The 25,730-nt window shown below is 39.6% G+C and overlaps 1 protein-coding gene across 5 annotated transcripts in view; it reads right to left on the minus strand.

The window, feature by feature from the left end:
- The window catches only part of def8 (differentially expressed in FDCP 8 homolog), a 110,555-nt gene that overhangs the window by 52,226 nt on the left and 32,599 nt on the right, over positions 1-25,730 (minus strand). For all 5 annotated transcript variants that reach the window (XM_026287787.1, XM_026287788.1, XM_026287789.1 and 2 more), the window contains 4 exons: positions 15,039-15,188; positions 10,055-10,196; positions 9,537-9,701; positions 9,135-9,262 (listed from right to left, as the gene is read on the minus strand). In XM_026287787.1, the coding sequence (XP_026143572.1) occupies positions 9,135-9,262; positions 9,537-9,701; positions 10,055-10,196; positions 15,039-15,188 (585 nt within the window). The remainder of the gene's footprint in view (positions 1-9,134; positions 9,263-9,536; positions 9,702-10,054; positions 10,197-15,038; positions 15,189-25,730) is intronic.

Here is a 25,730-nt window from a genome sequence, read left to right on the forward strand (position 1 = left end):
AATCAATTATATTTTATTTCACATTCGATTTGTACATTTCTGCATCTAAATGCCTAAAAACCTAAAACATGCTCTATTATACTATTGTTAGCAATTTCTTTATCATCCAATTTATCTGGTGTACACACTTTTATTTTCATAATAAACTTGTTTGTTAGATTATAGACAGTTACAGTGGTCTATAATAAATATTAACGGGTTTTATTCAAGCTGTTTAGAATGATTGCAGTAGGCTAATTTTTTTAAAATTTAAATAAATAAATAAAATAAATAACATTGGAAAACAATAACTGTTGTACTTTTTTATACATTTTGTATCATTTCATAGTATATGTATTATAACTATAAAAACAAAAATAAATTTAGGCACTCTTATATCTTAAATATCTTAGGCCTTATCCTTTTCTGACAGTTTTAGGGATTTTTAAAAATCCTAAAAAACCTTATTTGTGCTGCAAATAATAATTTCTAACTTATTTGATACTGACCTATGGCATCCTATGACATGATATTTATTTGAATTTACATAATTTCATGGATATAACAGTAAATCTGTTCAGTTCACAGATGAAGACTAAGCTGTAATGCAAGCAGAACTTTCACAAATGCTTGTAGGTCAATAAAATCATTAAAAAACACTTATAAATCATTTAAGGATTTGATAACACTGTAAAATAATGTCTAATTTGTTAACATTAGTAAATGCATTGGTAACACTTTATAATAACTGAACTCATTAGTAAATAGTCAGTTCATGCTTTATAAAGTCTTGGCCCAACATTAATAATCATTAGTAGGCAGCTTATAAATACAGCTATAAATAACTTTTTCTTGGTTTATAAGGACATATATCAAAAAGAAGAGAAAAGGGTCAGTTATCTTCCTAAGAAAAATAAAAATAAACACAACACAGATTGATAAAGAGCTCAGAAATATTTATTTCAATATGCAATAAAAGGAAATCGTTCACTTGAATATATATATATATATATATATATATATATATATATATATATATATATATATATATATATATTAGGGGTGTAACGATACGCGTATTCGTATTGAACCGTTCGGTACGAGGCTTTCGGTTCGGTACGCGGTACGCATTATGTACCGAACGGTTCGTTGGACTAATTAATTATATTTGCAAAATAAATAAAAAATTGTGAAATATAATGATATGCGTTCAACAAGGTAGCTCAATAACCCAAACGACGTAACAGGCAACGCCCCTGACACCCCCGAAGAAAAAAAAACACCATATGTTATATAGGCTACTCAGTCAGGCGCTCGCTCACTCAGTACGCGCTGAAGGCTCGTTGCAAAATGGCCAATGCGTTTAACAGACCAGAAATATAAGATCCTCCAATAACCAACAGGTCTGGTGTTTGGGTGCACTTTACCAATCGATCGGGGCATCCGAGCAAGCACGGAAATCAAAATGGACTAGTACTGTACTGTATCGGAATTTCATGAGCAGTACGATACAATTAACAGGCCTGCACGTTATTAGATAGAACAACTGTTATAAATAGAACGTATGCACGGGCAGTTTTGAAAACTCCACCTACTTTGCTCTTGGCATAGTGCAGCCCAAATCGCGTTGTATCTGAAGGGCAACGCTGAGCCCAGGGTCCAGCGCCGCGCGTACTGAGTGAGCGAGCGCGCTCTGTAGTGGAAAACGCAGGTTTTAAGAATATGCTTAATGTAATTGAGCCCCGTTACAATATTCCTTCACGAGCTAATTTCAGCCAGACCGTAATTCCTGCTTTGTGCCAAAAAACAAAAGCCCTATAGAGAACCAATTGAGTAAAAACACACTCAATATAAAGAGTTATAGAGTTCCATATAAAAAGTTACATCTTTGTATTTGTTCATAACTACTACAACAATAATATAAAATTAAAAAAAAAAAAATTATAAGGAGCTGTTTTTGTTTTATACAGTATGCTACTAAGAAAACACCATAGAAGATGGGTAAAGAATAGCTCCATCATTGTTCAATGTAAAAAAAACATACTTTGTTAGTTTTAATAAATATATTTTTTTTAAATCAAGGAAATGTATCTGCCTATTTTTTCTTTTTGCTGTATCTAAAACGTACCGAACCGTACCGAACCGAACCGAGACACCAGTGAATCGTATCGAACCGAACCGTGAATTTTGTGAACCGTTACACCCCTAATATATATATATAGTAGGAGCCATTTTGGGGATGGTAAAGGTGTTGTCCACTGGGTGGTGCTGTGGCTATGTTTAATTAGAGTACCTGAGTAACAAGTGTGTGTGTTGATATTTGGGTATGTGTGTTGATATTCATCATATATATATTTATATATGATGAATGTTCCTTTAAATCTCCTTTTTGAATGCTTTAAATGTATTAAATATTTCTCACTTTAGATGAGTTCACAAAAATAGATAGCTGGAAACTACTAAATGTTTTATAAAAACCTGACTTTATCATGAATTACAGCAGGAATATATGTTAATAAAGCAGTTATTAACACACTGACCAACTATTATCATGTGTCTAAATAATAAGATTTATACATTTACACTAAAATAGTCTATAAATCATTTAATTTCACTGACATCTCCTAAATAACTGGTTTGAAAATAACGTTATTATACTTAAAGTATGAAAATACAATGATTGAACTTTATAGCTGTATTTATGAACTGCTTAATAATGCCTATTAAAGGAGTGCTATTATTATTATTATTCACTTTATCAACTTTAGTTATTCTGTAATGTTGCTGTTTCACCATAAAAAAAAGTTCTGCAAAGTTACTAAGCTGAAAATCCAATTCAAAAGGAGATATTTTATTTAACAAAAAACACTTTTTAAAAACTATAATGAACAAATTGTTTGGACTACAACAAATATTGTCCGGGATTTGTGATATCACAAATATGGACGAATGGGATGAGAATTGGTTGAGCTGCACTAGAGCAAGCAACAAGTGTGATATATATGTAGTTGACCATGAAGGCTGGAAGAGAAAACATAACTCCTTATATTCAGGTGTGAAGAATTATTACACATTTTTACCTTTGCTGATAAAATGAGCCCAAAAAAAAAGAGGTTTAACTCAGACTGAAAAATCTGTTACTAAAGTTATATATATATATTGTTATGTGAATGTGATTTCAAAGTCTAGATGATTTGGATTAACCCTTTAACTGGCGTATCCCTTAAAACCTGACTACCAGAGGGCTATTGTGAATGCATGTGCCCGCTGGGCACAGTTTACCTGATGCCCCCGGGGTGGCGATGGCATTGGTGGCTTGAGCCTGTCATCGCTGCTTGCAGCTATATTTAGGGCTCAAGCCCAAAGGTCAAAAGGCCTATTGTTTTTCTAAGGATTATTAGGGCCCGAACACTGCAGTGCGAGGACCCTATTGGAATTGCTCCGTTTATTCTTCTTCTTCTTATCCTTAATGAATCGCATTTTTGAGTGCCTAAACATGCTCCAAAACTCACGAAACTTTGCACACGCATAAGGAATGGCGAAAATGTACATCTGATATAGATTTCAGAAGTGGGTGGCAAAATAGCTCGATAGCGCCACCTGTTAAATTTCAAAGGAGTGCGCCTCGAGCTGTGTTTCACGTATATTCATGAAAATTGGTACACACATGTAACAAAAAGTCTCTTGGTACAAAATCCAAAACCCAACAGGAAGTAAGTTATTTTGAATTTCCTGTATGATTTTTGTGCAGTTTTTGCCATTTCCATGCCTCGTACTTTGACAAACTCCTCTTACAGTTTTAATCTGATTATCTTAAAATTTGGTGAGGGTCATCATAAGACCTTTGTGATGTTAAATTGTGAAGGTTTTGAGTTTTCGTCAAGGGGTGTGTCCCTGGCGGCCTGACAAAATTTGATGTTTCGCCGTGAAACAGGAAGTTGCTTTAACTCAGGCATGCAATATCTGATCTTCCCCAAACTTCACACATGTGATAGGTGTTCTGTCCTGAACAAACACCCATGACCAAATTCAGTTATAGTCATAGCGCCACCTGCTGGTAACAGGAAGTGACAAGGTTAACACTGTTATGGACTCCTAGGAACAAATTAAAAAGTGTCAAAATGTTTTAAATAGGCTGGCAACATGCTAGAAACATAATAAAACATGCTAGCAACACTTAGCTAAGTGTTAAAGCGTTCTACTAAGGCAGTGAAAAAGGAAGTTGATGTAACTCAGGCAAGCAATGTCCGATCTTCCCCAAACATCACACGTGTGATAGGTGTTATGTTCTGAACAAACACCCATGAAAAAATTCAGTTATAGTCATAGTGCCACCTGCTGGTAACAGAAAGTGACAAGGTTAACACTGTTACAGACTCCAATGAACATATTAAAAAGTGTAAACAAGGGTTAAATAGGCTGGCAACATACTAGATACATACTTGTACATGCTAGCAACACTTAGATAAGTGCTAAAGCATGCTAATAATGTAGTGAAAAAGGAAGTTGCTGTAACTCAGGCGTCTGATCTGCCCCAAACTTCACACGTTTGACAAGGGTCCTGTCCTGAATACCTTAACATGCCCAGATTCGGTTATAGTCATAGCGCCAACTGCTGGCAACAGGAAGTGTCATGTTTAACAATTTTATGCACTATTTGCAACACAATAAAATTTGCCATTGTGTGCTAATCATGCTAGAAATATTTTCAAACATTCTAACAACACTTACTCTGTGCTAAAGGATGCTATTAATAATATGAAACAGGAAGTTGTTGTCACTCATGCATACAATTCTCAATCTGACCCAAACTTCACATGTTTTATAAGAGTCCAGGCCTGAACACAACTAAAGGCCAGTATTCAATTATAAGTATAGCGCCGCTTGCTGGCAACAGGAATTACTTATTTCATACTAACTTAAACATGAGATGTCATGTTTAAGTTACATTTTTAAAATTACATGGTGATATTCAGTTATAATCATAACACCACCTGTTGGCAGAAGGAAATGTGGCAAAAATATTTACTATTTTATAAGCATATGGCCCAATGTTCACGGTTCCTCCTGAAGGCACCGGGTGGTGGTGAGCCCGGGTGCAAGGGCCCGTTCATCGTTGCTTGCAGCTTTAATTCTTCTTCTTCTTTTTTTTTTTAAAAATTTTTTTAAGCCTTCCGGGGGTTTTGGGGGGCCTTAACATGCTCAAAAACTCTTGAAAATTGGCACACATATTGCAATCTGCGGCCATCAGGGCACCACAGAGACTGGGATCCGGGAGTGGCACGGGGCTCTACAGTGCCCCCCTGGAACACAGTCAGAAATCTTGAACCATAGCTCTCAGACACTTGCACATTGAGCTGAACAACTTTCACACTCTATGTCATAGGCTCCGCCCAACAGGAAGTCAGCTATTCAGTGCTGTTTAAAAAAAGCATGCTCTGGAATTTGATATACTTGTCATAGGTTTTTTACTTGATTGCCACCAAACTCGGTCAACATGATTTAAACCCGCGGTTAAAAGTCATCCAAAAATATTTGTAATGATATTCGGGTCGAGGTCGGTCGGGTCACGAACGCCTCCTCAACAATCTCAAATTGGACGAGCGCGCGCTGTTCGGTCAGGCTAAGCAGCCATGGCCAGTGTGGCCACGAAAAAGAGAAGATGCACTTTTAATAGCAAATGGACCGCAACATACTCTTGGTTAAGACCTGTAGATTGCGAAGCAGAGAGAGCTTTTTGCATTTTATGCAAAAGCAATTTTTCTATGGGACATAGTGGAGAATACGACGTGTAGCGACATGGTGCATGTGAGTACCACAGAAAAAAGCTCATCATCAAGAAACATGCAAATCAGTGCAATCGTTTTACAATAAACCAAATGACCCACAGGCTGACAAAGTTTGGGCAGCAGAAGTGACGAGCATTTATCATGCCGCACATCACACACATTCATATGGCTCTACTGCAGTAACAAGTTAGCCCCAGACATTTTTCCAGATTCTGAAATAGCTAAGGAAAAAGCTGTAGAAACTTTGGGTGATATTTTGGGACAGGTAGTGTCTTAATCTTTTAGTCTGTGTAATATATTGCAGAACGCTTGAAATATCTACTTTTAAACTATAATATTCAAACCAAAATAAATAGGCTACTCTGATTATGTAATCCATATGAAATGTGCATTTCTCTGTGGTGTTCATGGCGAGTCCGCATCGTCAACTTCATCTTTGCAGCAACACAGAAAACACCAGTTTATTACTAAACAATTAAATGAGTCCTTGCTAATTTAAACACATTCATAATCATTACTTTAACTGGTTCTTTGTGGCAAGCCTTATGTGTGCGGTCATAACGCTTATTATGCTGTAGGCTACAGTCTTTTTAAGTAATTAAATTAATATAAAGGGGCGACGCATTTACTACTTAAAAAAAATGCGGGTCAGGAAGCGGGTCGGGTACAATATTTTCTTTTTTGCGGTCCGAGTTGCGGGTGGGTTAGTTGAAAACATCGGGCGGGTGTGGGTTGTCTATACATTGACCCAGGCATCACTGATGTGGCTATGTTTAATTAGAGCACCTGAGCAACAAGTGTGTGTGTGTGTGTTGGTAATTGGGAAGCACACAGTTTTTCAGAAGCTCGTAAAGGTGGATTCTAGTTGTATGCGGTCCAATTATATTTAATTGCATATGTTTATGCACTTACCTGACTTTATCATGAATTACAGCTGGAATATATGTCAATAAAGCAGTTATTAACAAACTGACCTATTATTATCATGTGTCTGAATAATACGATTTATATATTTACACTAAAATAGTTCATCATTTAATTTCACTTTCTTAATGATCTCATGAACCACTGACAACTCCTAAATAACTGATTTGTAAATAATGTATAATTTATAAATGATAAATTGATCCTTAAAGTATGAAAATACAATGATTGCACGTTATATATCAATAACATCTATAGCTGCATTTATGAACTGCTTAATAATGCCTATTAAAGGAGTACAATTAGTCTGTAATGTTGCTGTTTCAGCATAAACAAGTTCTGCAAAGTTACAAAGCTCAAAGTAAAATTCAAAAGGCGAAATTTTATTTAACAAAAAACACTTTTTAAAAACTACAATGAACAAATTGTTTGGACTACAACTAATATTTTCTGGGATTTTTGATATCACAAATATTGACGAATGGGATGAGACTTGGTTGAGCTGCACTAGAGAAGCCAACGAGTGTAATATATACATAGTTGTCCATGAAGGCTGGAAGAGAAAAAAAAAACTCTGTACTTATTTTTAGGTGTGAAGAAATGTTAGGCATTTTTTCATTTACTGATAAAATGGGGCGAAAAAAGAGGTTAAACTCAGACTGAAAAATCCTAAATTATTTGATCCCCATATTGAAAATTAGAGCAGTACAGTAATTGCAAAATAAAGACATGAGCACTAGACAGCAAAATGCTTACTGGGTCAGAAGGGTCAGAAAAAAACAAGTGGAGAAGAATAGGAACACATTAACTGCAAAATAATTAAGAATTAAAGTGAAGAATCAGGTTTGAAACTATCAGGGAGCATTTAGTCTACAGTGCCATCATTTTCCAGAACTGCAACTTTCCTGGAGTCTGCGGAATTACAAGGTGTCAGGTTCTGAGAGACTTAAAAGATCCCAAAAAAATGATTTAAAGGTGCTGTAGGGAACTTTTGTAAAAAAAAATATTTTTTACATATTTATTAAACCTGTCATTATGTCCTGACAGTAGAATATGAGACAGATAATCTGTGGAAAAAATCAAGCTACTCTGACTCCCAGTGGTCCTATTGCCATTTGCAGAAAGTAATGCGCTCCCAGTAAAAAACAATCAATCAGAGCTGCAGTCCGTAACTTTGTTTGTGTTCAAAATGTAGAAAAATGAACATAATAAGCGAGTACACCATGAATCCATTTTCCAAACCGTGTTTTTAGCTTGTCCTGAATCACTAGGGTACACCTATAAAAAGTGTTTATATTCGGACTATTTTAGATTGCTTCGGGGATACCGCGGTGGAGTAACCCAGTACCTTTGTGATTCTTCATAGACATAAACAGAGAGAAGTAGCTCCGGCTACAATGTTCTTCCGCAAGACGCAAGCAGTTCTGTTTATTAACCGCTAGAGCGGTTACCATGAAGTATTGTGAAATACTATAAATTAAGACTTTATATAAAGGCTTTGTGAACAGATAGGTTCTGAGTGACTCTTGAAGGACCAGCACCTGCTCTTCTTGTACGACGGTTTGAGGAATGTATCTTCCAGAATCTGGCATTAGATTTAAGAGCTCATTTTTATTCCATCTCCTATCGGGAAAAGTCTGTCTTGCAGAAATGACTAAAAATTAATCGTCACATTAATTCCTAATTCTTTTGCAACTATTTCTCATGAGGATTTCATAATTTTCGACTTTTCAGTTTGAGTTAAAACTCTTTTTTGTAGCGCATTTCATCTGTAAAAGAAAACATGCCTTATAATTCTGCACACCTGAATATAAGGAGTTTTACTCTTCCAGCTTTCATGGACAATTATATATTACTCATAAATGATTAAATAAAAAAAATAATGGTAGTTATTAATATTAATATGGTTTGGAATATGGTTTAAATGTGCTTGGAAAAAAATCACAATAAAACAATGTTTTTAAGTTTAAGTTTGGAATATTAACTGACATGAATGAATGCTATATAATTATTGTTCATGTTAACATAGTTAATGTTTATAAATCTTATTTTAAAGTCTAGATGATTCGGATTAACCCTTTAACTGCCATATCCCTTAAAACCTGACTGCCAGAGGGTTGTAAATGCATATGCCCGCTAGGCACCATTTTCCTGATGCCACCGGGGTAGGGCGTTCGCACTGATGGCTTGAGCCTGCCATCACTGCTTGCAGCTAAATTAGTAGAAATTGAAGTTTCAATTCTAACTGAAAACAACTCTGTGTTTTTTCATGTTTAATACTGTAAAGCAATTTACATATTTATCTTAACACAGAAGAGTAGGCAGCATTGAGATTTTTGCTAACATTATATCCCTAAATGAAAAAAAAACAATAACTTTGCTGTGAATATATCAGGGCTTTTATATAAACCATTTAGATTCATAGATTCAGTGTTACTGTACCTGACGGGGCTCAAACTCCCAGTTATGTATGACTCTAGACGGAATAATGGCTGTGTCGTTCCAGTGGCAGCTGCTGCAGTAATACTGACCTGTATAATCACACTGCCGTGCCTCATTAGGAACACCCCCTACACAACACAAGACAACGTTTTACAACTTCCTATGCAAGGGAATTCTAAATATCAAAGTTAACTCACCATTTTCCCCATTATAGAGTAATTACACAACCCTGAATCTAGAACTTCTGACTATGACCAAAAATAATTTAACAAAAACGAAACAAACAAAATAAAAAACAAACAAACAAACAAACATCTGTTCACATTTGTGTCATCATCAGGGACAAAAATAAATGTTGGAAAAGCAATAGAAGATGTGATATCTGATTGTAAGAAGACTTACGTAGAGAGATGGGTGTCCGACATTCAGCACATCTGTAGTCCTGTTTGTCTAAACCAACTTCAGGACAGATGCTGAGTTCATACTCAGACTGATGGCTGACCTTTGACCTCACACATGGTTTGTTGATAAGATGCATACACTTGCTATGACAGCGGTAATAACAACCTGGTACCAGAAATGGAAAGTAATTTATATGAATATTAAAACCAAACATTAAAGGGATAGTTCACCTTCAGTTGATCCCCTTTGACATAAAGGCATTGGCATAGTGTTTTTCCCATACTATGAAAATCAATGGAGACCAGCAACTGAAGGAGTTATATCAGTTCTATTAACTTTATCGTTCTATCATGCTTTATTAGTATTTTTTTTTGACAGCGACTGGGGACTTTTATGAAAGTAGTGTTTTATTGTAATGAGCTGCATGATAATATTTCTTTGGGTAATGGTTTGAAATGACAGTACTTAAATTTGTTTTTAATAAAATGTTGCATTGGGTTCAGTTGAGATGGTCTGACCTGTGCAGGTGTACCAGGTCTGAATGAGTCCCCATATGATAGTGCTACATTTGTCACACATCTGTTTGACACTCTTGCTCTTCTCCTTTGAGAATCGATGCTCTAACAGAACCTGCAGGTTCGGCTCATCTTCCTCTGGGTCCTGTTTATATCCAACACAACAGTTAAAGACAAAATTCCACAATTTATTTAATACGATTTACCACTAGCCAAATATTTAGAAAAATAACTGCATTTGTTTCTCATCAATTAAAACATTTTTTTTTTAACATTTTAACATATGCATAGTACCATATCAATGTATTTGAATACTTATTATGATGCTTACATTGTAAATCTATAAAAGTATATGTGTACATCACATTTTAATTAACATATGCATTTAAAGGGGAAAGACAATAAAAGATTTAGCCCATATTTAGCTTTGACTGAAGTCAACAAATGTGTTACTAAAAATATTGTACTTTTTGCTTAAAGCCTATTTTACAGTGACAGAGAGAGCTCAGTGTGCTGAAACTTAAGAAAACACATGCAAATAGAAAAAGCACCAGCAAATTAGAAAAACATCATCATCAGTTTGACAACACATGTACTGTAAAAAAAAAAAAAAAAAAAAAAATCACAACACAGCCAAATACAGAAACGTGCAAAAAAAATACTCAAAACAACACAATCAAATACAGAAACGTGCTGCAAATATGCACAATGCTACCAAATACAGAAACAAACTGCAAGAGGCACACACCACAACAGAACCTTTATGAAAATGTACCAGGGATTTAATACAAATAAAACAAAAATAACATGGTTACTTATAGTTAAACTGTGACAACCACAAATTAACTATGGTTTTCGCTAACCATAGTTTATACATGATATTTGTAGTAAAACTGTAAAATGGTAGACTATACGCCAAAAAAAGTGGCCACACTTTCTATGAAGCCTGTATTTATAATACATTTTAAGGGTATTTAAGGCATTATAATGAATGCATAATGCATTATAAAAAATAAAAAAAGTATACTATATCAGCTCATGAATAATCATAACAATTATAATACATCATAATATGTATTTGTGGTTATAAGTTTACGATTATGATTATTATTTATAACACTCAAACACTGTTAAATTTACTTCATTTACAGTATAATAGACTGTATCATATCTTGACATTGTTTAATTCAGATCTGCACAGTATCTTACTACAGCTTGTGAGTGGTTAGATGTTGAGTGTTATTTGAATGTTTCTGTGGAGCTAATGTTAATGTTTGATTGTCCCCTTAATCATTCGACTATAAGCAACTTTGCAACTAAATGTCAACTAACTCTCATTAGAGTATTAGTATGCTCAAGAATGGTAGAATAAGCAAGACGTACTTGCAAAAGACGCTTATAGGGGCCGTTCACATATCGCGTCTTTTGCGCGCAATGTAGGCGCGCGGTATGTGCGCTCATAATGGAAGAATGGAAGTTTTTTCCAGGCATGTCCGCAATGCATCGAGTTAAAAACATCTCAACTTTTCAGATTGCCGCAAGCGCACCGCGGGTCATGTGACAGGATCCTTTCCCATACCAACGTTGAGAGCTCAGCCAAGATGAAGGAACAGCTGATCATAGCTGTATATGGATTGCCATCTTGAAATAAATTTAGTAGCAGAGCTACTGAAAGCGATTTTTTGTGCTACAAATCCATTTATCCTTTGCTGAAAGGGTAACATCAACATAATCAAACTGATATTACAATAAAAATAGTTTGGTAACACTTTCTATGAAGCCTGTATTTATAATACATTATAAGGGTATTCTTAAGGCATTATAATGAATGCATAATGCATTATAAAAAACCTTATAATATGTTGTATCATCATGAATATTCATGAGAACAGTTTTAATTAGGGCTGTTTAAGCATCGATATCGCGATGTACGAATCCACGATAGTCACATCGCAGGATGTGTGATGTAGGCTGTCGTATTCATTAACCGTACGGGCCAGATGCTCCCCGGCCCACAACGAATGTTAATTGCACAGCTTTACCATCATAGAGTGAAAGTTTATGTTTTTAAGTCATGTCAGTTTAACAGGGCGCATATAAGAACGAGCAGAGAGAGAGAGAGAGAGAGAGCGAGGGAGAGAGCCCCGGCCGCGCGCGCATGCTCACCTTCACAGTCTTCAAACAACACGAGCGCTGTCTTGCTCTCTCTCCCTCGCACACATTAATCAATCAGTTGACATGATGGTGTCGAATAATATTATTATTATTATTAAAAACTATCCAGTGATGAAATGTTTTCTGTGTTGTCAAATCTTGTGCGATATCCTAAACTGCAGAGATAATTACACAACGTGCCGTACACGTCTGATTTGCGAACTAATGATTCCTTTGAACCGATTCAATTTAATGAATGGTTTAAACAACTGAACTGTCCAACACTGAACTCACGAGACGTCTGAATTGGTGTATTTAAAAAAATATGTAACACTTTACAATAATGTTATATTTCTTAAACTATTTAACTACATTATGCCGCGTTTCCACCGCAGGAACTTTACCCAGGAACTAGGGACTTTGGCTTGGTATTTGGTGTGTTTCCACCGCAGGAACCAGGAACTAAATAAAGTTCCGGGTAAAAAAACGCCCCTCAGAAAGTCTCTGCTGCCGAGTTAGTACTTTTTCAAAGTTCCGGAACTTTCGGGGGCGGGACTTGGGTGCTAAACATCCTGATTGGGTGTGTTCACGCCGCATTGGTTGAGTTCAACCACCATTTATTCTGATCATTTTCAAAATATGACTGTTATTTGTTTCATGAAATGTAATTTTATAAGTATTTCAGGAGAGAATGTAGTTGTTTAAAACTGAAATCTGTGGTTAATTTATAAAGACAGCACCTATTTAAAAATGTGTTTCGCCGATCTCTGAGACGGTGAGCTCCATGTGATCAGTGGGAGTTCAGTTATCATGTATCCGCCAAAAGCAGCCTCACCTCAGCTAGACCTTCTGATATGTGTCACTGGCTCTGATGTCTCTTTAGTGGTTGAACATAAAATATAATTTGTTTTGGGTAAATCTAACAGGTTATCTTTGGTTTGTATTCAATTTATCTTTATGTTAAAATGAAAAAAAAAAAGGCAAATGTATACAGTATAATATTTCCTTTCATTGTAATGGCTGTATATACACATATCCCTGAACTAATTAAATGTCTGCAGCTGTTATTATGCTTAAATGAAAATGAAAGGAGGCAGTGGTATTTGATATCCCATGTCGTTTTATTGTAAATGTACAGAGAGGAAAATTGCAGTAGCCAAGGTGAGCTGACTGCTGTTATAAAATATGCTGATGTTTGCAGATTTACCCGATTTACGTCGTCACAGACATCACACTCCCAAGTCGAATGCACAAAGCCTGAACTACCGAGGATGCACATCCAAAATCAGCGTACGTTGTATTGAGAAACGCTCGCAGACCTACATCACCAGTCTATTTGCCTAATCTTCCCGATATTTTGCATGGCGGTGGAAACGCAGAAAGCAACAGGTCTGGGGGGAAAAAGTTCCTGGGGAAAAAAGTTCCTGGTACAAATGTTCCGGGTAATTTCGGTGGAAACGAGGCATTATTTAACATTTACTATTACTAAACTGCACTTCTACAACATTGTTAATTTCAACATTTAGGCTATAGCCTTCATTGTTGAAATCAAAAGTTGTACAGTATTTGTTAACATAGTTAATGCACTGTGAAGTAACATTACCAAACAATGAACAGCTGTGTTTTATAAACTAAGATAAACAAAGATTAATAAATATAGTAACAAAAGTATTGCTCGTGGTAAGTTCATGTTAGTTAATATGTTAACAATTCAAATCATTTCCTAAAGTTACAAATAATTTACTCTAATTTAAATAATACTCTGATGTAAGTGTGCTCACCCCATTTTTATTTGTAAGTAAAAATTTGATTAGATTTCATATTGCAATATATATCGCCGAAAAATAAAATATCGCAATGTCATTTTTTCCCATATCGTGCAGCCCTAGTTTTAATATATTATAATATTTACTTATCTTTGGTTATAGCTTTTAAGAATATGATGTTATATAACACAATGAACATGTTGCATCCACTTTTACAATGGATAATATTTCTCATTTATAATTTATTATAAGTCTCATATCTTGCCATTTTTCTTATGCTACTTAAAGCGTTCAAAGACCACTAATAAGTAGTAATATTACACCCTTACCAGGTGGATGCTGCACACTGGTGGTGGATGAGGAGATACCCCCTGACAATGTAAAGTGCTTTGAGTGCTTAGAAAAGTGCTATATAAATGTAATTATTATTATTATTATTATTATTGCTCTCAAACAGCCATAAGATCAGATATCAGATCAGATGAATGTGTAATATGACACATTTGCTACTACATTGATAAGTTGTGCCTCCCTTAAACATTTCTCATGTAGTCTGTGTGTATTTGCAGAGCATTCCTGTAATTTGGTTGTGTTGTTTGTAATTGCAGCGTGTTTCCTTGTTTGTTTGTGTTTTGAGTATTTGTAGCAGATTTCTGTATTTGGTTGTGTTCCGAGTATTTGCAGGATATTTCTGTCAAGTCAAGTCAAGTCACCTTTATTTATATAGCCCTTTTAACAAAATACATTGCATCAAAGCAACTGAACAACATTCATTAGGAAAACAGTGTGTCAATAATGCAAAATGACAGTTAAAGGCAGTTCATCATTGAATTCAGTGATGTCATCTCTGTTCAGTTAAAAAGAAAAAAATTCTGTATTTGGTCATGTTGTGAGTATTTGCAGCACATATATTGTCAAACGGATGATGATGTTTTCTTAATTTGCAGGTGTTTTTACTATCTGCATGTGTATGTGTGTTTTTCTCAGCCACCATACTATTTTCACTTTGTTCATTGTTAATTATTAAAACCAATAATTGTCTGCATATTTTGACTGGTAGTGCAAACCTTTAATTCCTGTAGTTTGAGCCGAAGGTGGACCAATTTGATGACTGTGTCCTTCTGTTTCTCTGAATGTTCTGGCAGTTCCAGGATCAGTCTCTTGCACTCTGCTATGGCCTGTTTCAGCTGCTCTACATCGGATGCCACAAATGAACCCTGTGCAAACATCCACACACTTCAGTGCTTCAAACAACAGGATAAGCAACTCCTGCTGAATCACTCACTTTCATGAGAGGTTTCAATGCATGAAGGGATAATTCACCTAAGAATCTCAATTCAGACAGAGAAAGCCAGGTTTCAAGTTCCAAAAAGGACATAAAGAATAATATAAATGCAGGGCTAAATGCAATGTTACACAAGACATGAAGCACCCAACACAGGTCCATGAGACAGGAATGAAGGTTTATTTCACATGGCTAAGATTCAAAGGCAGCACTGCGTGACACTGATCATGTGAAATGTGTTGCCCCTCAAAGAAAAAACTTCGGTCCTGAGCCACCACTGCAGAGATCTCATGTACAGCAGGCCAAAAGATATCACCTTTGACACTGCTGCCATCAGACCCAACAGTTTAAATCTATGACGATGAACCGATCCTCAGACCTGATTTGCATTTGATTTTAACGTCAGCATCTTTAACTGAGCAGTTGTGTTGGCGCAGCTCTATAATGGGATGCACCCTTCTTGGGAACAATGAAGTATCAGCTGCAAAAGCTGGACTCCCACTCGAGCACAGGGACGTGCTCTATAAGAGGGTAAACACTTCTTATTCCATCACCAGAGCCTGCTCAGGGTGTACCACACTAAATGACAAATCTGTGGCCCTTCCCAGCTCCCTGATGCCACATCAACCTCCTCAGGAAAGACAGGTGAATCTTTGTGCCCTCAAACTCTAAAAAACCGCTGGATTGTTTTGGTAAGGACACTGGGTTGAAAACTGGTCTTAAGCTATAACCAAGGGAAAGAGATATGAAAGAAAACATGCAGGTCATGTTAACGTCAGATGAAACCAGTGCAAGAAGCAGCCATTTTCTTGGTGTCATCAGATGGAAGTGAATGTGAGTGAAAGACGGTTTATGGTAAGTAAACATTAAAATGTAAATTCATCATTCATTGTTTGAGTCCAGTTTTTTTTTAGATTTCACAGAAGGTGGAAATATTCAGAAAAGAGCTTATATTGAAAAATACGTGGACGTAGATTTAGCCTCAGAAATTGTCTTAAAGGCCTCTTTTACTGAGAGGAAGAGGTGCTCTAAATGAGGATCAGCGCAGCAAAGGCTGCAGACAGCACACCTTGTTTGTTATCTTTATTTTTGTTGTTAGTATGTCTGTATCCAAAAAAGTAGACCTTTTACAGATTTGATTGATGTATTGCTCTTATCTGTACGATCAAAACTGAATGTGTAATTTAAGTTCTTTTCGGGGGTTATCAATGAGAAAATTACTCATTACACATATATGCGTTAAACGACTCCAGAGGGTTAATATAACGTCAGTGAGTTACTTAGGTCATATTTATATACGATTTTACAATATTTTCTCAGCTTCTTCAGAAGAGAGGAAAAGACGGTTTAAGTCAAGTAAACTTCAGAATTCTACCATGTCATTCATGCCTACATTTATATATGAAAAAAATCTTAAATAATTTCACAGCGAATGTCTGTTCAGAAGAAAATATTGTTCTCCCTGTCACGATCGTCAGCTGGAGTGCCCATGAACTCCAGTAGAGGGGACTCCACTCAGGATTTGCATTTGGTGTCCATTTCCATTCCCAACTCCATTTCCCATAATCCCGTGCTTAGGGCTAATCACCACCAGGTGTTCCCCATTACCACTCCCCTATATAAACTGGGTTCGGACTCTCAATGATTGTGAAGTATTGTTTAGCACCGGCTAGCATTTCCCTAGTGTTTGTTCTTTCCATGTCTAATTTTGGATTGTCTATACTGTCTTTGATTCTCTGCTGCCTGCCCCGACCTCTGCCTGGTACTGTTATTGATTCTGGATATCCCTTTACACACTTGACGCTGTTGGTTGATTACTGCCTGTTTGACCATTCTATAATAAATTCTGCAAATGGATCCGAATATCTCTGACTCCTCGTAACAGAAGATTTCGCCATACCATGATCCAGCAGCCTCTCGTTACACAGATATCTATTCCTACCTTTATGTCAGCGTTTCATCTATCCAGCTTAATCATGGACCCAGTAAACCAGCTATTATATCTTCGTCAAAGAGTCCTATCTATTGAGTATGTTCACCGGTTCTGTGAGTTGTCATATCAGGTACTATTCTATGATGAAGTGTTTTTAAGGACTTGTTCCGTTTTGGACTCACAGAACCCATTAAAGGTCCTGTTTTTCGTGCTTTTTTGAAGCTTTGATTGTGTTTACAGTGTGAAATATAACTTGTTCATGTTTCGCGTGTAAAAAAACAACACAATTCACCTATCTGTATACCGCTGTATTCACTGTCATAAAAATGGGCTGATGTCTTCCTTGTTCTATAAGGCCCCTCCTTCAGAAATACGTAACAAGTTCTGATTGTGCCAGTGCCAGTGTTTCCTGTGTTGTAAATCGACACCAGCTTATCGCACACTGCCCTCCTGGAAACACAATTGGGCTAGTTTTGGACTAGTTTTGAGAAGCAAGTGGGAAGATTTGTTCTGAAAACCTGGCAATCCTGATCTGAACACACGTGCTGGAGATGTACTTATAATCACAGGAGCGTTTTTACTGACGAGATGCACATGAAAATTGCATTCAATGTTTTTTGCACAGCTATAACAACTAGTTAACAAAGCTAAACAGCTTTGCTCTTTGTGTAATAAGTTACAGAAACTGTTAAACTGTCACGCTGTCAGTCTCTGTTTTCCTGGGTGTTCCCTAGTGAGCTCACTTCTCCTTAGGCACTTCACCATAGGCACTTTAATTCCTCTAGTCTGGTTCTGTCTTCACAGTAATTGCACTCCAATTAGAATCGCACAGGTGCTGCAAATCCTCTGTCATTAGTCTCCCTATGTATAGCTGTCTTTCTCTGTCATCTGTATGGAGTCCTTACCCTATATGTGTGAGTTGTGCTCGTCTCCCGAGTTTTCCCTTTACCTTCTTGTTCCTCCGAGTTTCCTATCCGTTTCATCCGGTTCCCTCTTTTGTTTGGTTTGTCTCTCATGACTGTTTATTTTGTATTTTTACCCTTCTTTAAATAATACCCATACTTGCTATTGGATCCTACCCTCTCCTTGTGTTTTCCCAAACCCAACCGTCACAGAAGGACTCCATTAAAAATTGAATCCAGCGGTATGTCTGCTGCCATGTTCTCCCCAGCCAGCAAGCGGGAGAAAGGTGGCTTCGAGGGCTCTCGCCTAGTGGTGTTCCGGGGAACCAGGGGAGGTCGCTCCGGAACAAACAGCCGGGAGGAGGTCCGGCAGCGATCTCCACTGTGGGCGCCCGTCGACCCGGGATTCGGTTGGGGGCTGCCAGTTCCCCAGTATGTCCCGAGAGGAGAGGGGAAACGCAGATCGGCCGAGCCAGCGCCGTGGAACCAGATGGCCGCCAGTCCTGTGCATCGGCACAAAATGCCCGCCAACCCAGCACCACAGCACAAGATGGCCGCCAACCCAGCGCTACAGTACAAGATGGCCGCCAGTCCAGCGCCACAGTACAAGATGGCCGCCAGTCCTGTGCTGCTGCACAAAATGGCCGCCAGTCCAGCGCCACAGTACAAGATGGCCGCCAGTCCAGCGCCACAGTACAAGATGGCCGCCAGTCCAGCGCCACAGTACAAGATGGCCACCAGTCCTGTGCCACAGTACAAAATGGCCGCCAACCCATCACCACAGCACAAGATGGCCGCCGGCCCAGTGTCACAGCACAAGATGACCGCCCGCTCAGAGCCACAGCACAAGATGGCCGCTAACCCAGCGCCACAGTACCAGATGGCCGCCAGTCCAGCGTCACAGTACAAGATGGCCGCCAGTCCAGCGTCACAGTACAAGATGGCCGCCAGTCCAGTGCCACAGTACAAGATGGCCACCAGTCCAGCGCCACAGTACAAGATGGTCGCCAGTCCAGCGCCACAACCCATGATGGCCGCCAGCCTAGCACCACAGCACAAGATGGCCGATTCAACGCCTGAGTCTCCTGACAAGTTGCCACCGACTCGCCATCATAAAGGACGGAGGAGGAGACAGGCATCTGCCGTTCCTCAAGGTCCGGAGAACGTTCCCGAGCGGGCCGCTGCCGTCCAGGAGGACGTTCCCGAGCGGGCCGCTGCCGTCCAGGAGGACGTTCCCGAGCAGGCCGCTGCCGTCCAGGAGGACGTTCCCGAGCGGGCCGCTGCTGTCCAGGAGGACGTTCCCGAGGCGGTGCCCGATGCTGTTCGAGATGCCGAGGCGGTGCATGATGCTGTTCGAGATACCGAGGCGGTGCCCGATGCAGTTCCCGAGGCGGTGCCCGATGCTGTTCCCAAGGCAGTGCCCGATGCTGTTCCCGAGGCGGTGCCCGATGCAGTTCCCGAGGCGGTGCCCGATGCAGTTCCCGAGGCGGTGCCCGATGCAGTTCCCGAGGCGGTGCCCGATGCTGTTCCCGAGGAGGCGCTCGATGCTGTTCGAGAGGCCGAGGCGGTGCACGATGCCGTTCCCGATGCGGTGACCGAGGCGGTGCCCGAGACCGTTCCAGAGGCAGTGCCCGAAGTAGAGGCGTCTCATGTCTCCACAGGCAGTCTTAAGTCAAATCAGGTGCTCATTGACTGTTCAGAGTTGAGTCAGGTGTTCGTGGACCCTCCAGAGTCAGGGCTAGTCACCGATGACCTTCCAGAGTCAGGGCTAGTCACCGATGACCTTCCAGAGTCAGGGCTAGTCACCGATGACCTTCCAGAGTCAGGGCTAGTCACTGATGACCTTCCAGAGTCGAGTCAGGTTCCCATGAACTCTCCAGAGACAAGGCTAGTCACCGGTGATCTTCGAGGACTGAGGCAAGTCACCGGTGATCTTCGTCCTCCCATTGGGCCGGCCACAGGAATGTGGTGGTCTTCCGCTCCGCCCTGGGGGACTCCGGCCTCGACCGCGAGGACGTGGTGGTCTTCCGCTCCGCCCTGGGGGACTCCGGCCTCGACCGTGAGGACGTGGTGGTCTTCCACTCCACCCTGGGGGGGCTTCTGCCTTGACCACATGGGTGTGATGGCCCTCTGTTCCGCCCGGCTGGGCATTACCTAATGTCCTCAACTACCCATGTTTTTGTTTGCATTTGTTTGTCTATTTTCCTCCTTTGGACCTGGCCCTCCGTCCCTCCCCTTTTTCCCTCCGCCGGTCCACCACCCTCCTGGACTCCTTGTTTTGTGTTACACTTTCCTGTCTCTGCCTTTCCATCCCATCTGGTTGTTCCGTCTCTGTTTTTTCCATTTTACCTGGTTGTCCTGTCTTTGTCTCTCCATTCCACCTGGTTGTTTGTCTCTGTCCATTCTATCTGGTTCTCCTGTCCCTGTTTTCTGACCCTCCGTCCCTCCCCCTAGTCCGCCGCCGCTTCACCTCCCTCCTACCTCTTTTTATTTTGGGTTTTCCGGGGTTTCAGGTGGAGCATCTGGGAGCTGCTCCGTAGGGGAGGGGGTAATGTCACGCTGTCAGTCTCTGTTTTCCTGGGTGTTCCCTAGTGAGCTCACTTCTCCTTAGGCACTTCACCATAGACACTTTAATTCCTCTAGTCTGGTTCTGTCTTCACAGTAATTGCACTCCAATTAGAATCGCACAGGTGCTGACAATCCTCTGTCATTAGTCTCCCTATGTATAGCTGTCTTTCTCTGTCATCTGTATGGAGTCCTTACCCTATGTGTGAGTTGTGCTCGTCTCCCGAGTTTTCCCTTTACCTTCTTGTTCCTCCGAGTTTCCTATCAGTTTCATCCGGTTCCCTCTTTTGTTTGGTTTGTCTCTCATGACTGTTTATTTTGTATTTTTACCCTTCTGTAAATAATACCCATACTTGCAATTGGATCCTACCCTCTCCTTGTGTTTTCCCAAACCCAACCGTCACATAAACGCACCAACTTAATAAAATAAACTGCATATATATATATATATATATATATAAAACACGGTATAATTATTATATTATCAATCTAATATAATGTGACTAGAAAAATCTTTAGTAGAGGGCAGGCCTACTTAGCACAAGGAAGCGCTCCATTTCTAAAATAAAATGCTATACTGACATTACGAAAATTGAAAATCGTATCGTTATTACACTACACGAAATACGAGTACTTTCAAAAAGTGGAAGGGTGTGATGGCCTGGATTTAAACCAGACAATTCTTATATATATTTATCTTTGCAGTTTATCAAATAAAAGGACATTACTATATTGGTCTGGTTTACAGTCTTTATTTGTCATTGTACTGAATCAGTATACAGGCTTAGTTATTTGGTTTAATGTTAAAACATTAAAACCAGTTAAAAATCCTCTTTGGCTAAAATGTGATTTTTATATAAACATAACAAATTGTTAAAGTTCATTCTTGTAATTAAAATGACTTGAAATGTTTAATACCTGTTGTGTTGTGGGAATGGACCAGCCTAGTGACAAAGAGATTCAAACATGAAGTTGTTCTGTTTTATGTGAATTCTAAAGGAAATTAGACTATACCAACTTTAATGTATAAGAAGGGATATAGGAAAATGTGATGTCTTGATCAGTGTGATTTTTGTCTAATAGAATCCTTTTTCATTAACTAAAATTTATCCATGGCTCTAAATTTAGTTAAATTTATTCTTCATTCCAAATTTGTTGTTGTTCCTGTTGTTGTGAAAATGTGTATTGTTTTGTTTCCCCTTGTTTGTGGCTATGGAATAATTTTTTTGTTGTGAGCTGCTCAGGCTCATGACGGATCTTTCACAATTGGTGGCAGCGGTGGGAGGCCACTACGGGCAGTAGTGAGTTTTTTTTTTCTTTATAGTCCTGCGACTGTATACATGGATTTTTTTTTCTTCGGCCCGTAACTGAAGATGGGGCCAAAGAGAACTATAGTGGGGCAAGCTAAGAAAGTCTCTGATGGCGGCACAGGTGGACAAGACAGTGCTGAGGTGGGTAACCTTTCTCAAGATGTTTCTCTCCAAGAGCTAAAAGACCTGTTCCAGGCACACATTACCATGTAACAGGCACGAGACTGCCGAATGGAGCAAGAAGTAACTCGTCAGGAAGGACGATGGAAGGCCCTGCACCATCAGTTCAGCCAGCTTCAACAAGAAGTGCATGTTCGTACTACACCTGTACCTAACCCAGGACTCAGCGGTAGTACTCATCAGGGCCCTGCTTCTCCTTCCATCCAACCAACTTCTCAAGATTCCATGCAGAGTTCTAGTAGCACACAGCCAACAACAACACCAATTCCTCATCAGAATGTCTACTCCGGGCTAGGACATTCGACTTTACAAAGGGAGCCACACCTGCAACAGCTGTCAGAGGTAGATGACATAGAGCACTATCCCACCACATTTGAAAGAATAGCAGTGGCTTGTCGGTGGCAGACAACCGACTGGGAAGTTAAACTTGTGCCACTACTGACAGGTAAAGCAAGGAGTGCTTATGTACATATGGAGATTGTTGAATCTCTTGACTACCAGAAAGTCAAAATAGCTATACTGCAATGCTGCAGCTTTAGCCGATGTCTTCTTGTCAGCTCAACCAAAGAATCAAGCATGGACTTATTACCAGTGGCAGGGATTAAAAGAACCAAAAAGTCAAGGGAAGATGTCCCAGGCTGGGACCAAGACCACAAGTGAGGGTAAGTCTGTGGGTGATCGGGTGGTCCTGTCAATCAAAGCCCTAAACAGAAGTTTAATAGCAGGAAGGTTGTTGTGTGTCATCAATGTGGACAGGAGGGTCATATTAAACCTAGGTGTCCCAACAATCCTTATATGAATGCTTATTTGTGTTGTGTGCTATGACTTGTCTCCACTGAGCAGAGAGATGTTCCCTTGCATTATGCAGATTTTGTCCTTAATGGTCAGGAAGTATGGGCTTTAGTGGACACTGGTAGCATGCAGTCGTTCGTTCGAACAGATTTAGTTTCAGAGAATTTCAGAAATTCTGTTTCGAAGGTACCTATGAGTTGCATTAATGGGGATGAGAAATGTTATTCTACAGCAGATGTTCATGTAGAAGTGCAGGGACAATGATCTTCCATACCCAATGCTTTTAGGTCAAGACTTTGTTACCTGGTAGGCGTGAATGCAATATAGCTGAAACATAGTCTATGGCTAGGAAGAGAGAGGAAGATGTCCAGTATGTCAGTGCATTGTCTTTTTTGATTCTGACTTGGATGCTCAACCAGGGAAATCCTGTAAGCCGAAGAGGCAAAAGAGACAGGAAAAATTTAACTTTGTTGCTAACAGTATTGAAGAAACCCTCTCTGAACAGCTTAAATCACACTTTGTGGTCCTGCAAGATATAGGCCAACTGCAACAGGATAATATAGAGATTGGGCAATTGTACAGAGAGGCACAAGGGTACCCTAGTCAGTAAAGTCAAGAAAGCCATGAGAGTAAGCTGTTTTTACAAGATGGAGTGCTGTATAGGTGGCAGGGTGAAGAGGCAAAGATGGTTGTGCCCCAAAAGGCAAGAGAGTTGGTGCTTCAGCTAGGCCATGCAGTCCCAGTATGTCAGTGCATTGTCTTTTTTGATTCTGACTTGGATGCTCAACCAGGGAAATCCTGTAAGCCGAAGAGGCAAAAGAGACAGGAAAAATTTAACTTTGTTGCTAACAGTATTGAAGAAACCCTCTCTGAACAGCTTAAATCACACTTTGTGGTCCTGCAAGATATAGGCCAACTGCAACAGGATAATATAGAGATTGGGCAATTGTACAGAGAGGCACAAGGGTACCCTAGTCAGTAAAGTCAAGAAAGCCATGAGAGTAAGCTGTTTTTACAAGATGGAGTGCTGTATAGGTGGCAGGGTGAAGAGGCAAAGATGGTTGTGCCCCAAAAGGCAAGAGAGTTGGTGCTTCAGCTAGGCCATGCAGTCCCATTGGCAGGTTATTTAGGGAGACAAAAGACCACAGCTCAGCAATCTGAGAAAATATGTGGGTGGCTTTTGTAGAAGTTGCCCAGCGTGCCAATACACTAAATCCTAAATCTCCATTAGAACCCTTACCTGTTATAAGCATACCATTTTAACAGCTGGGAATGGATGTGGTAGGTCCCCTTGAGCGTAGTAAAACCAGCATCTGTTACATGTTGGTCATCAATGATTATGCCACTAGGTATCCGGAGGATTTTCCCCTTAAGAAAGTAACAGCCAGGAATGTAGCTCTTTGCCTTTTTCAGCTGTTTGCTAGGGTGGATTTCCCTAGGGCCATACTAACTGATCAGGGGACCAACTTCGTGTCTAAATTATTAAAGCAAATGTATCAGTTGTTGGGCATAAGGACTAAACCCTACCATCCACAGACAGATGGGCTGGTTGAAAGATTCAACCAGACCCTTAAGCAAATGTTACGCAAATTTGTTAATGAGACTGGATTTGATTGGGACCAGTGGCTCCCTTATCTTTTATTTGCATACAGGGAAGTACCTCAGAGGTCCATGGGGTTTTGCTCTTTTGAACTGCTGTATGGCCAGGCAACCGAGGACCCTTGGCTCTTGTGAAGGAAACCTGGAAGGGTGGTCACAGGATCCCTGGCTCCCAGAGTGTTGTTTCCTATGTCCTTCAAATGAGGGAAAGGCTTGAGAGTATGACACAAATTGCTCACAAGAATTTGATTGAATCTCAAAGTCGTCAGCAAACCTGACAAAAAGGTCAGAGCCTGAAGTTTTCATACAGGAGCTAAGGTATTGGTGATGCGTCCTAGTGACAATAGTAAGCTACTGGCTAAATGGCATGGCACCTTTGAGGTGATTCAGAAGTTGGGGTCTACCGATTATTATTATATTGCCTTACCAGGGCAGAGCCGATCTAAACGGGTCCTGCATATCAGCTTGTTAAAAGCTTGGCATGAGAGGTCAGATACTGCAAGGGAGGTCCTAATGCTTTGCAGGGTGGAAGATGAAGAGGAGGTTTGTGAACAGTATCTGCCCAGTCCTTTTAATTTTACTTTGGACTTTCAACATCTGTCATTACATCAACACGTTCGAGGTCTCTGTAGCCCAAATGTGTTTAAAGAGATTCCTGGAGGAACTAGTTTGGTACAGCATTACATAGTACTTTGTGATGGAGCATTACCTCGACGAATGAGTTATCGTGGGCCTGAAAGACTCTTGATCTCTCTAAAAGAGGAAGTGGATCAAATATTGAGTATGAACATCACTGAACCCTCTCGAAGTGACTGGTGTAGTTCTGTGGTGTTGGTTCCAAAGAAGGATGGAAGTCTTCGTTTTTGTGTGGATTTCCGTTATCTTAATTCCGTCTGTAGATTCAATTCCTATCCAACACCCAGGATTGATGAACTGATTGATCGCCTAGGCCAAGCTAAATGGATAACCACTATTGACCTTTGTAAAGGTTTCTGGTAAGTCCCCTTGACTGCCCAGGCAAAATAACTGACTGCATTCCACACTCCTTGGGGTTTCTACCATTTTTCTGTTATGCTTTTTTGGGTTACATAGGGCTCCAGCTACATTTCAGAGGCTTATGGATCTGGTGTTTTCTGGCCTTTGCGATTACGCAGGTGCATACTTGGATGACATTATTGTGTATAGTTCATCCT

The sequence above is a fragment of the Carassius auratus genome, chromosome 18 (assembly GCF_003368295.1).
Source record: "Carassius auratus strain Wakin chromosome 18, ASM336829v1, whole genome shotgun sequence".
Lineage (NCBI taxonomy): Eukaryota > Metazoa > Chordata > Actinopteri > Cypriniformes > Cyprinidae > Carassius > Carassius auratus.